Source organism: Mobula birostris, chromosome 8, assembly GCF_030028105.1.
Source record: "Mobula birostris isolate sMobBir1 chromosome 8, sMobBir1.hap1, whole genome shotgun sequence".
Taxonomy (NCBI): domain Eukaryota; kingdom Metazoa; phylum Chordata; class Chondrichthyes; order Myliobatiformes; family Myliobatidae; genus Mobula; species Mobula birostris.
This window is the reverse complement of record NC_092377.1, coordinates 75,954,514-75,966,827: the sequence shown is the minus strand read 5'-3', so window position 1 is coordinate 75,966,827 and position 12,314 is coordinate 75,954,514. Positions and strand designations below refer to the sequence as shown.

At 44.0% G+C, this 12,314-nt stretch overlaps 1 protein-coding gene across 2 annotated transcripts in view; it reads left to right on the top strand.

Moving 5' to 3' along the window:
• Nucleotides 1-10,542: 10,542 nt before the first annotated feature.
• ism1 (isthmin 1) overlaps nucleotides 10,543-12,314 on the top strand; it is an 89,360-nt gene continuing 87,588 nt past the window's right edge. For both annotated transcript variants that reach the window (XM_072265483.1, XM_072265482.1), the window contains exons 1-2: nucleotides 10,543-10,606; nucleotides 11,293-11,598. In XM_072265483.1, the coding sequence (XP_072121584.1) occupies nucleotides 10,562-10,606; nucleotides 11,293-11,598 (351 nt within the window). In that variant the 5' untranslated portion in view covers nucleotides 10,543-10,561. The remainder of the gene's footprint in view (nucleotides 10,607-11,292; nucleotides 11,599-12,314) is intronic.

Here is a 12,314-nt window from a genome sequence, read left to right as displayed (position 1 = left end):
CTCACCTGGTTTAGCCAGCTTGTCGAAGCCATTGCCTGGGGTGTGGCCGCTGTCACATTAAAAGTGTTCTTTGACCAGTCCAGTTTATTGTCAATTTGTATCCCCAGGTATTTGTAATCCTCCACCATGTCCACACTGACCTCCTAGATGGAAACAGGGGTCACCGGTACCTTAGCTCTCCTCAGGTCTACCACCAGCTCCTTAGTCTTTTTCACATTAAGCTGCAGATAATTCTGCTCACACCATGTGACGAAGTTTCCTACCGTAGCCCTGTACTCAGCTTCATCTCCCTTGCTGATGCATCCAACTATGGCAGAGTCATCCGAAAACTTCTGAAGATGACGAGACTCTGTGCAGTAGTTGAAGTCTGAGGTGTAAATGGTGAAGAGAAAGGGAGACAAGACAGTCCCCTGTGGAGCCCCAGTGCTGCTGATCACTCTGTCGGACACACAGTGTTGCAAGCACACATACTGCGGTCTGCCAGTCAGGTAATCAAGAATCCATGATACCAGGGAAGCATCCACCTGCATCGCTGTCAGCAGAGCAGGGCGGATGGTGTTGAACGCACTGGAGAAGTCAAAAAACATGACCCTCACAGTGCTCACTGGCTTGTCTAGGTGGGCGTGGACACGGTTCAGCAGGAAGACAATGGCATCCTCAACTCCTAGTCGGGGCTGGTAGGCGAACTGGAGGGGATCTAAGTGTGGCCTGACCATAGGCCGGAGCAGCTCCAGAGCAAGTCTCTCCAGGGTCTTCATGACATGGGAGGTCAATGCCACCGGTCTGTAGACATTGAGGCTGCTGGGGCGCGGCATCTTCGGCACAGGTACAAGGCAGAAACATAGAAAATGTACAGCACAATACAGGCCCTTTGGCCCACAAAGCTGTGCCGAACATGTCCCTACCTTAGAACTACCTAGACTTTACCCATAGCCCTCTATTATTTTAAGCTCCATGTAGCCACCCAGTAGTCTCTTAAATGAGCCTATCGTTTCCATCTCCACCGCCGGCAGCCCATTCCACACACTCACCACTCTCTGCGTAAAGAACTTACCCCTGACACCTCCTCCGTACCTTCTTCCAAGCACCTTAAAACTATGCCATCTCATGCTAGCCAATTCAGCCCTGGGGAAAAGCCTCTGATTATCCACACAATCAATGCCTCTCATTATCTTGTACACCTCTATCAAGTCACATCTCATCCTCCGTCGCTCCAAGGAGAAAAGGCCGAGTTCACTCAACCTATTCTCATACGGCATGCTCCCCAATCCAGGCAACATCCTTGTAAATCTCCTTGGCACCCTTTCTATGGTTTCCACACCCTTCCTATAGTGAGGCAACCAGAATTGAGCACAGTACTCCAAGTGGGGTCTGACCAGGGTTCTATATAGCTGCAACATTACCTCTCGGCTCTTAAACTCAATCCAATGATTGATGAAGGCCAATGCACTGTATGCCTTCTTAACCACAGAGTCAACCTGCATAGCAGCTTTGAGTGTCCTATGGACTTGGACACCAAGATCCCTCTGATCCTCCACACTGCCAAGGGTTTTACCATTAATATTATATTCTGCCATCATATTTGACCTACCAAAATGAACCACTTCACACTTATCTGGGTTGAACTCCATCTGCCACTTCTCAGCCCAGTTTTGCATCCTATCGATGTCCCTTTGTAACCTCTGACAGCCCTCCACACTATCCACAACACCTAAACTTTTGTGTCATCAGCAAATTTACTAACCCAACTCTCCACTTCCTCATTCAGGTCATTTATAATAATCACTAAAAGTAGGGGTCCCAGAACAGATCCCTGAAGCACACCACTGGTCACCGGCCTCCATGCAGAATATGACCCATCTACAACCACTCTTTGTCTTCTGTGGGCAAGCCAGTTCTGGATCCACAAAGCAACGTCCCCTTGGATCCCATGCCTCCTTACTTTCTCAATAAGCCTTGCTTGGGGTACCTTATCAAATGCCTTGCTAAAATCCATACACACTACATCTACTGCTCTACCTTCATCAATGTGTTTAGGCACATACTCAAAAAATTTAGCCAGGCTCATAAGGCACGACCTGCCTTTGACAAAGTCATGCTGACTATTCCTAATTATACTATGCCTCTCTAAATGTTCATAAATCCTGCTTCTCAGGATCTTCTCCATCAACTTACCAACCACTGAAGTAAGACTCATTGGCCTATAATTTCCTGGGCTATCTCTATTCCCTTCCTTGAATAAGGGAGCAACATCCGCAACCCCCCCCAATCCTCCGAAACCTCTCCCATCCTCATTGATAATGCAAAGATCATTTCCAGAGGCTCAGCAATCTCCTCCCTCGCTTCCCACCATAGCCTTTGGTACATCCCGTCCAGTCCCGGTGATTTATCCAACTTGATGCTTTCCAGAAGCTCCAGCACATCCTCTTTCTTAATATCTACATTATCAAGCTTTTCAGTCCACGCAAGTTCTTGCAGGCATTTACAGGAACAAAAGAAATGCAATAGAATTTTACAAAAAAAGTACAGACGAAGGCTGATGAAGACCATTTTGCAAAAGAAGACAAGTAGCAAATAATAATAGTACTGAGAACATGAGTTATAAAGAGTCCCTGAAAGTGAGTAACCAAGTGGTCTTTGAACTGATCATGAAGGGCCTACTCTGTGCTTTATCTCAATAAATAAATAATCAACCAATTTTCCCCTATATAAAAAAGACTTGAATTTACACAGCAACTTTCACAACTTCAATAAAGAGAAGGAGCAAATAATAATTGATCTGATGTGGAGAAAGCAATACAGTAATGACATTGGCTTTATCTGGCCAATGAAGTGAACAGTTTCCTCGTCGTCAAGCTGAAGATGATGGGAAGAGTTCAACCAAGCATCGTCTTATCACCATTAACCTGTTCACTAATGTTAACGTCATCTTTCAACTCCAGTTCCCAACACATCTTTCACCTGAGAATTGTATGCTAAATCACCTTGACTAGTATCATGAATTAGCTTGGCTCATGAAGACTCGGGTTGTCAACTAATTATTGCATACTGTTTGGTACCATTCTCTTCAATAATTAGATAGCGTATGCCAGTTAATGAAAGGCCCTGAATAAATCTGCCAGTGGACTGAAAAATCAAAGAAAAAAAAATACCTCTGAAGATTATTATTTCAAACAACAAGAACTCTACTCCTGGCCTCAATAATCTCAGTATTACCATCTCAGCTACATAGTGAAATTCCAATGATCAATCCCATTCACACACTGATTCCAATTCCAAAGAATGAGCAATGTTTAACTGAATTATTTTCATTCACAAATGACTATACGAGTAGTAGAGAGGCTGTGGATCATATTATATGGTTCACATCCTGATTGTTAAAGACTGCCACCATCTACAAGGCTTCAAAATATTGTAGAGCACTGACAAAGGGTTTTTGAACTGAAACATTAACTCTGTTTCTCTTTGCATAGATCCTGCCCCTATCTGCTGAGTGAGGCCTCACTCAGGATGGAGGAACAACACCTTACACAGTATTCTGTCTGGGTAGCCTCCAACCTGATGGCATGAATACCGATTTCTTGAACTTCTGGTAATTGCTCCCACCCCTTCTCCATTCCCATTCCCATTTCCCTTTCTCACCTCATCTCCCCCTGGTGCTCCTCCCCTTTCTCTTTCTTCCATGATCTGCTACCCTCTCCTATTAAATTCCCCCTTCTCCAGCCCTTTATCTCTTTCACCAATCAATTTCCAAGCTCTTTGCTTCACCCCCCCTCCCAGTTTCACCCATCACCTACCACCTTGTACTTCTTCCTCCCCCCTCCCCACCTTCCTTCTCTGACTTCTCGTTCTTTCCAATCCTGAAGGAGGGTCTCGGCCCGAAACGTTGACTGTTTACTCTTTTCCATAGATGCTGCCTGGCCTGCTGAATTCCTTCAGCATTTTATGTGTGTTGTTTCCTACATTTTCTGGCTTAGTTTTTATTATGAAACACTCACAATGTGTATCAATCCTCGATGAGAAGCCTGCTCCATCACTGGATCCAGTATTAGTATCATACAGTGCTTGCACTGTAATAATTCATTGAAGTCATTTCAATGCTTTCTGTCTTTCTATGAAGGTACTATAAGTGCAGCAGAATGTGGGTAAGCCACGCCTTCTCCAAGTCACACATCTCATTACTTAGAACAGATAGCACCTTTCCCCCTATTTTAGCAGCATTAATATGCTGTAATATCCTTTTCTAACAATATTGTAGAAGTTCAGTCACTGTAAGTAATAGATTAGCTCATAAATATGCCCCACTCCAATACCTCGTTCTTGAAAGGGCAACTACTGTCTTCTCAATGAGACCTACATCCTGTTGAAGTAATATAAATTCCTGTGAGAGAATAACCAGAATATCTGCAGGTTCTTTCTTCAAATAGTGCAATGTTGTTTTATGAAACAGTTCCATCATATCTTTACATAGATAGTTCCATAATTTCGCAAGGGTGGACTAAATCACTGAAACTATGGGTTACATAATGTAGCATCCATTTAAAACCCTACACTCACTATCACCCCAGCCTAGGGTTTTGCCGTGGACTGATTTTGAAGAGGAGACACAATCAAATTCCACATTATGGCTCTTCACATGGAGGTTAGGGCAGTTTGACATGGGAGACAGACATGAATGCAGACTGCAGCCTTAATACAACACTTGGCACAGCCTCCAGTCAGATATTCAACAACTTAGATCTCACAAGAAGCTGTTTATTGGAAATGACATATCTGCCTTTCTGAAACACTTACATTGCATGGTAATCTCCTGCATATGGAGAACGATGGTGCAGTTCTTGCCAGACTCCTTCACTCAATCAAACCTACATCAAAGCTCTTCTTTTCTACAGCACACTGACCAGCACTGGACAAAGGCTTGGTAAGTTGAAACTGAAACATGAAGTAAGCCATATAAAGGTTTGTATAAGAGTTTTAAGGTCAGCATGGACCATTTTAGCCAAATGGTCTGTTCATATGAAATTTCTGCTTTCTGAGATCATATAGATTTTAATGAACTCCTCATGGGAACAACTTGCCTTGCATCCAGCTGTAAATTGCAGGTGGTGCAAATTGGAATACAATATCCTTAATCTATGATTTGTTGACCACATTCTATAATCTGACACTGCAATGCAAACATACCTATTAAAAAGCCTCCTTCAAAAATGGAATTCTTCACGGTCATGGTCATTTTATTGTCTATACTGTGATACTAAGCTATAAAATCCTTATCACGCCAAAAGGTTAGTCAAACTATTATGTCCATGCTGGCTCCTTGTGGAGGGATCGTCAAAACTGTTTCAACAAATTGCACATAATTGTAAACTATAAGATTTTTTTTTGCTCTGTGACTTTTATCTTCATTTTCATTCCATTCTCCCTCCTGAATTTCTTTGATGTTGCTTTCACTCAGATTGCATTAGGAAAACTCCATTAGGAAAACAGGATAACAGAGATATGCAATTCTAACCACAAAAGACAGAGGATAAACTGATGTCTTACTGTGTATCTTTGAGCATTTGGAAAGCGCAGATATTTTATTGCAAATGTTTAATACAAAGAATAATCTTTTATGGCTTGTAAAGTATGTGACGCTTGTGGTAAATTTGTGTTTATCTCTCAAGCTATTGCTCTCCATCATCTTGTGTGCTCCATCTCACTCGCTCAGCCATTTCCCAAGAAAACTGAATAGCTGGTTAGTATCTCATTGCTGTTGATGGGAGCTTATTGCGCACAAACCAGCTGCCACATTTCCAATATCTGATCAATTACTACACCTCAAACGTACTTCAATATCTGTAAAGTGTTTTGGGATTCCCTGGAATCTTCAAGGTTAGATAATAAAATGTAAATATTGTTATAAATGGGATGGGACAATAGCATAACGGATAGCGTATTGCTATTACAGCACCAGCAACCCAGGTTCAAGTCCACCACTGACTGAAAGGAGTTTATATGGTCTCCCTGTGATGATGTGGGTTTCCTCCGGGTGCTCCAGTTTCCTCTCACTTTCCAAAGACTTATGGCTTGGTAGTAATTGGTCACATGGGTGTAATTGGGAGGTGCAGGCTCCTTGGGCCAGTAGGACCTGTCACAGTGCTGTATCTCTAAATAAATAAATACAATGGAAATTCTTGCTATCTCATTCTTTCACTCTGGCCGTGTCATCACATAACATGACAATACAAATTGTTACCAGATGGTCAAAGGTAGTTGGTTTATTGACCTAATCTCCAATATGTCCTCTAGGTCAGTGTGAAGTTTTACTACTCTTGTGTCTCCACATTTGCATAGAAAACTATAAATTCAAAATATGGTCTGTTTATTTTGTTTTAACAACTTTTGATTTAGTCCTGCTCCAGAAACAATGATCAAAGCGTTAATAGTCAAAGATCATTTCTAAAACGTCCTTTGGGATATCAGTGGTGCCAAGGACATGAGGACCAAAAAAAGTCCATTATCTTTACTCCATTCCTTCCAACGGAGTGACAGACATACAGAAAGAGCATGTGGAATTGTAGACCTAACAAATGGGATTTCATGCAGTTAACGTAGTGTTTAGAGCTATTTAATTGACACAGTACCTTGGCAATTATCTTCCTCTCCTATCTAAAAAGAAAGAAAATAACAGGCTGTTGTTGCACTCCAAATCCTCAAGTAATCCAGAATCTCCAGGGGCTTTCCTCACCTTGACCCTGCATCAATGTACTTCCACCTTGGCAAAATGCAAGAGATGTCATAATTAGTGACCTAGCTTGAGTTTCTCAGGGTGCTGCTAAGAGATTGCTCCATTACTTTTTTTGGTAGCTACAGATTTGACACAGACTGTTGCCTGAACAAACTCATTGACATGAAACACTTAATTAGTTTTTATTTAGAGATACAACACGGTGACAGACCCTTCTAGGCTAACAAACCTGTGGCCCTCAATTACACCCATGTGACCAATTAATCTAACAACTCATACGCCTTTGGAATTTGGGAGGAAACCACAGCACCCAGATGAAACCCATGCAGTCATGGGGAGAACATACAATCAGTGGAACTGTACCCAGTTGCTGCCATTATAACAGCATTACACTATCATGTTGCCCCTTTGTATCATCGCAGACTATAATTTGCTGCCTCTCTAAACAGCCACACCATCCCTAGTTCAGCCAAAGTTTTGTCGTCCATATCCAAACTTGCAACATCATTTTGTGTTTCTCAATCTACATCTGACAAAGCCTCAGTCCTAAAATCTTCCTTACTTGTTGTTTGGTTCCTTCCTGTCTTTGTAACCTCTTCCACTGATTTTTTTTTTTTTTTGCTTTTATTTCAGATCTATAACACTGAGAAAATTCTGCTTTTATTCTTTCCAACATTCGTCTTGGAAATTAAATAGAAGTCTTATATGTCTTTTAAAAATTGATTAAAACAGCTATGTCAATGTGATGAGAAATATGGCAAAAAATGTGTCCAAGATTGTAAAGATTTCTTCACAAACAAAAGAAAATCTGCAGATGCTGGAAATCCAAGCAACACACAAAAAATGCTGGAGGAACTCGGCAAGCCAGGCAGCATCTATGGAATGGAGTACAGTCGACGTTTCAAACCGAGACCCTTCAGCAGGACTGATGAAGGGTCTCAGCCCAAAACATTGACTGTACTCTTTTCCATAGATACTGCCTGACCCGCCGAGTTCTTCCAGCATTTTGTGTGTGTTGGTTGGTTAAAGATTTCTTATTATCTTTGTTAACAAAAGTTCATCAGTGTCTGATTTAAGAGAAATAATTGCCCAAGCACCAACTGTCTTTGATAAAAAGAGAATTTCCAATTCTTCCACCTTTTGAGTTTAAAAATGTTTCCTACCATACACTCACAAGCCCTGGCTCTAATGTTTAGACAAAACCAGAGTCAGACTGCACGGAAACTGGTCTTTGGTCCTCCAGTCCATACCAACCCAGTTAAACTGATTCCATGCTAATCTAATTTTATTCTCCCCACACTTCCATTATCTTCTCCAAAGTTCTTGCACTCACATACACGCTAGGGTCAATTTACCCTGGCCAATTAAAGTGATGACCAGCACATTGTTGGGACATGGGAGGAAATCAGATCCCCCCAGACGGAACTCAGGCAGTCACAGAGAGAACCTACTAACTCCACAGATGGCACTGGAGGTCAGGACTGAATCTGTGTCTCTAAAGCTGTGAGGCAGCGGTTTAACCAGCTACCCAATAGTGCTGCCCCAAAGTTCATCCTTGATTCCCCAAGCAGTGGAAATAGCTTCCCACAAAAGATTCAAATTCAAAAGTTCGTTCAGATGTCCTCAAAAGTGTTAAATTCTTCGATAAAACCCTAGTGTGTATAATCCGTCCCCATAATTTAATCCTGAGAGCGGTGCCATGGGGAGTTTAGCCATATGGTGCTTAGCTCTTGGTAGGGTCACCCATGAGGAAAAGTCAAATGGGAGGTTCTAGACAAAGAGTGATTCAACCAAGACCTCAGCGGTGGAGTTGGCAGAAGATGATGACACATCACAATGGTAGAGGAAGGCTGTAGCAATGAAGGGTCTCCAGTTGTCTTGTATTGTCCCCAGCTGACCCTGTCAGGACCGTGTGGTAGCTGCCCTTGTATCAGCCTTCCCACATTAAACAAAATCATGCACATGCATTCTCCATGAGGGAATCGACCTAGCATTCCAGGTTATCTGGCTCCCAGCCACCTGAGAACCCACCATAGACAACCCCTTGGGAGAGCATCACACTCGACCTGAGTGATCGGACTACAACTGCCACTACTTACTCTCGGAGAAACTCATTCAGTAACAGTGTAATATTTCTCATCAGCCCTTCAATAGGTTACAGAACTTAAAAAAAACAACAGACTTTGGATGATTTATTACAGGGCCCAGGCTATTTTCTTTACTATACCTGCAACAAATCATGCTTCCAAACAGATAGTCATTTTAACAACCACTTCAAATTTCTATTCCCCTGCTACATTGGCACTGCAAGCAGAAATGCATTTCTGAATTGGCAGTTTAGGAGAACTCTGAAGCAGGAAAGGGCTTCTGCTACAAGTAGTTGTGGTAAAGACAGCAATCAGTACTAATAACATTTACTTATAATCTGTCTCAAGAAGGAAAATAATACATTTAGATTGCCTTGCCAAATCAGTGAAATGTCATCAAGGTCCGTACAACTTGAATTCCTTTTTGGAAGATTTTGACAACAAGCTTCCATGAACACTGCCTCACTATTTTTGCACTACTTATTTAATTGATTTTATTTCTTTTTTTATTGTAATTTATAGTAATTTTTTTATGAATTGCACTGTACTGCTCCTGCAAAACAGCAAGTATTGCAGTTCTTCAGATGGAGTCTCAGCCACATCTTTCCAGCATGTTCCTCCTGCCTGCTGGTGCCACACAGCCCTGCAGGACTTCCACTAACAAATACTTTGCTTTTGAATGTCATTATCGAATCGACAGCCCCTGCCTTTACAGGCCACATTTTCCAGCTTCTTTTATGGGAATCACCCATTGCACCTCAATGTCACTCTGCCTGGGTCTGTATAATTGTGTGTTGAAGATTACACAAGGGCGGCGGGAAGTTGTGGTGGGTATAGAGCGGTTGTCTATGAGTGTGGGGTTTGCCTGAGTAGGGTAGGTAGATGTATGTAGAGGGATGAATGTGTGGGTTGGATAAATGTGTGTGTTGGGAGAAGCATGGATTGAGGGTATGGAATGAGATTCCTCGCTGAATTGGCCTAATTTGTGTGTGGGTGGGTAAAGGTCAATCAGTTATCTGTTGTTGTGACTATTGGTCTTGTATATGGTGTGTGTGTGTGTGTGTGTGTGTGTGTGAGAGAGAGAGAGAGAGAGAGAGAGAGAGAGAGAATGGATATTTGGAGTATTATCTGCCTGAGTGTGGGAGGGTGTGTGCATGGCGTGGAGTGTCCATATGAAAGTGCGATGATTGGGGTGAGTGTGAGGGGTGTTCTCGTATTGCGTGTGTGTGTGTGCATGCAGGTTGAGCCTGCGGGGGTAAATGTGAGTGACTGGATGTGTCACTGACTCAGTGACATGGAGTGCCTGTGTGTGGTAGTGTTGTGGTGATTGTGTGTGCAGGTATCTGGGAGTGAGGGAGTGTGGGGCTGTGCCTGAGTGAGGTGACTGTAAGTGATGGGATAGTATGTGGAGGTTTGGTATGTGGAGTGGGTGTACGAGCAGATTTTGTGTGTGAAAATGGGTCTGTAAAATTAGTGTGTGGGGTGTGAGTGGTGGCTACCATGTGAGAAGACAGTCACCAACTGTGGGAAGGAGGGTAGAGAAGTCTGCCCTTTGGGTGGAGGGATACACAGGGCACAGGGTTAGACATTCCCAGTAGAAAATGGAGAGCATCCAATGGGAAGCAGTCAAGCACCCAAGGGAGTGAGGGTGAAAGCAGCGAGAGGTGATCACCAGGCAGAGGGAGCTTTCAGCTTGAGCAGCAGGGAGACATGCAACAGCCAGGGAATGGTGTAGAAGTACCGAATGGGGGAGTGGGAAGAGGAGCATCACCCAGTAGTCAGCAGTCGGGTAGGTTGGGGGTTAAGCAGCAGGGAGAGGGGCGCGCCCATGGGAGAGGAGGGAAGCACCCAGGAACAGGTGTAAACCGTTGCCGGGGAACGACGGTGAGGGTTGTGGGGGCGGGGGGAAGAAATAGAACCGCGCTGCCTCCAAGAGGGCAAAACCGCCTCCCTAAAAGACGGCAGAGTCGGGGGAGGGGGAGTTGTGGTGGTTGGAGAGGGGAGAGGGGACATCGCAGGGGCAGGGAGCCAGCCCCGGGAACGTGTCAGCGGCACTGGGCAGGGAGAAACGGCTTCGGCAGAGGGAGGGCTGGAGCTGTGGGAATCCTGGCCTGAGTGGGGATGTGAGTCGCAACCGAGGAGAGCAGGAGGAGGAGTGGTGGTGGTGTGTTGGGGATTGAAAAGTCTGGCTGCAACATTTTAACCATAGTGAGTGATAAACGAGAGGGAGAATAAATGGACATTAAATAGCCGGAGGAGGAGGCTGTGTGTGGCTTCAGGGTTACGCTCAGACACATCGCAGTTTCAGCCCACGAGCCTGAACTTTTTTTTCGCAGAAGACGATCTTAAAAAATCCCGTCACTAATGTTTAAGGGAAAGAATGAGTTGTTTTGATGCAGGAGTTGGTTGTTAACCCAAACCGAATATTAACCTCTTCCTCGCCGCTTCATTATCATTGATATTTCCCCCCCCCAGAAACGGTGCAGTTTTATTCTTTCCGACCCCCCACCTTGTTCATCAAAAATTTGCGAAGTGGAGACGCGACCGAGTCCCGACCCCTCGAGCCCGGCTGAGCCCGACAGTAGCTCACCTCGGCCGGGTGCGAGCGAGAGTCGCGGACGCCTCTCGCCCAAAAGGCGGCGGGTCCGGAGAATGGCTCGTCTCACCGCCGAGCTACTGCTCCTGCTGGGGCTCCTCGTCCTCACCATCCACATCACGGTGCTCAGGAGCAACCCCCTGGGGCAACAGGGAGGTAACAGCACCGAAGACGGCGATGGGCAGGTAAGGAAGTCGGGGGCGAATTAAACTGGTAGAAAGAGAGATAAGGGAATAAAATCGGGCAGTGTAAGTGAGACTCCGAGACAAGCAATTAGAGATAGTGTCAGACTGAGGAAAAGATGAGAAGAGATATACTTAGAGAGGAAAGTGTCAGAGAGCAAGACTGAGGAAAAGATGAGAAATACTGAGAAGAGATAAGACTCGGTGAGGAAAGTGTCAGAGAACAAGACTGAGGAAAAGACATTAGAAATAGATAAGGAGGAAGACAGAATGAGAAAGGACAAGGTGAGGGAGAATCCGAGAGCCAGACTGAGGAAAGAGATTGGAAATAGATGGAGAAAGAGAGATGAGTAAATGAATGAGGGTAGGGAGAGGGAGTCGCACTGAAAACTATTAGAGATAGGGCCAGGCTGAGAAAGTCATTGAAGATGGACGTGGAAAGAGACTGATAGAGAGAAAAGAATGAGTAGGCTTGAGAAAAGACAGATGAACAGAGAGTGACTGAAACGGATATTAAAAATAATAGAAAGACGGGAAGAGAAACTGCCAGAGACAAAAAAAAATGGTGAGAGAGGTATGTGGATAATACGGAGGGGGATATGGAGACACTACAGAAAGAGAAATTGTTGAGAGAGAGGAAGACGGGGGGGGGGGGTGGAAGGAGCAAAAAATAAGGGAATTACAGAAACAGAATTTGAAAAAGTCAGAGAAACAGAATG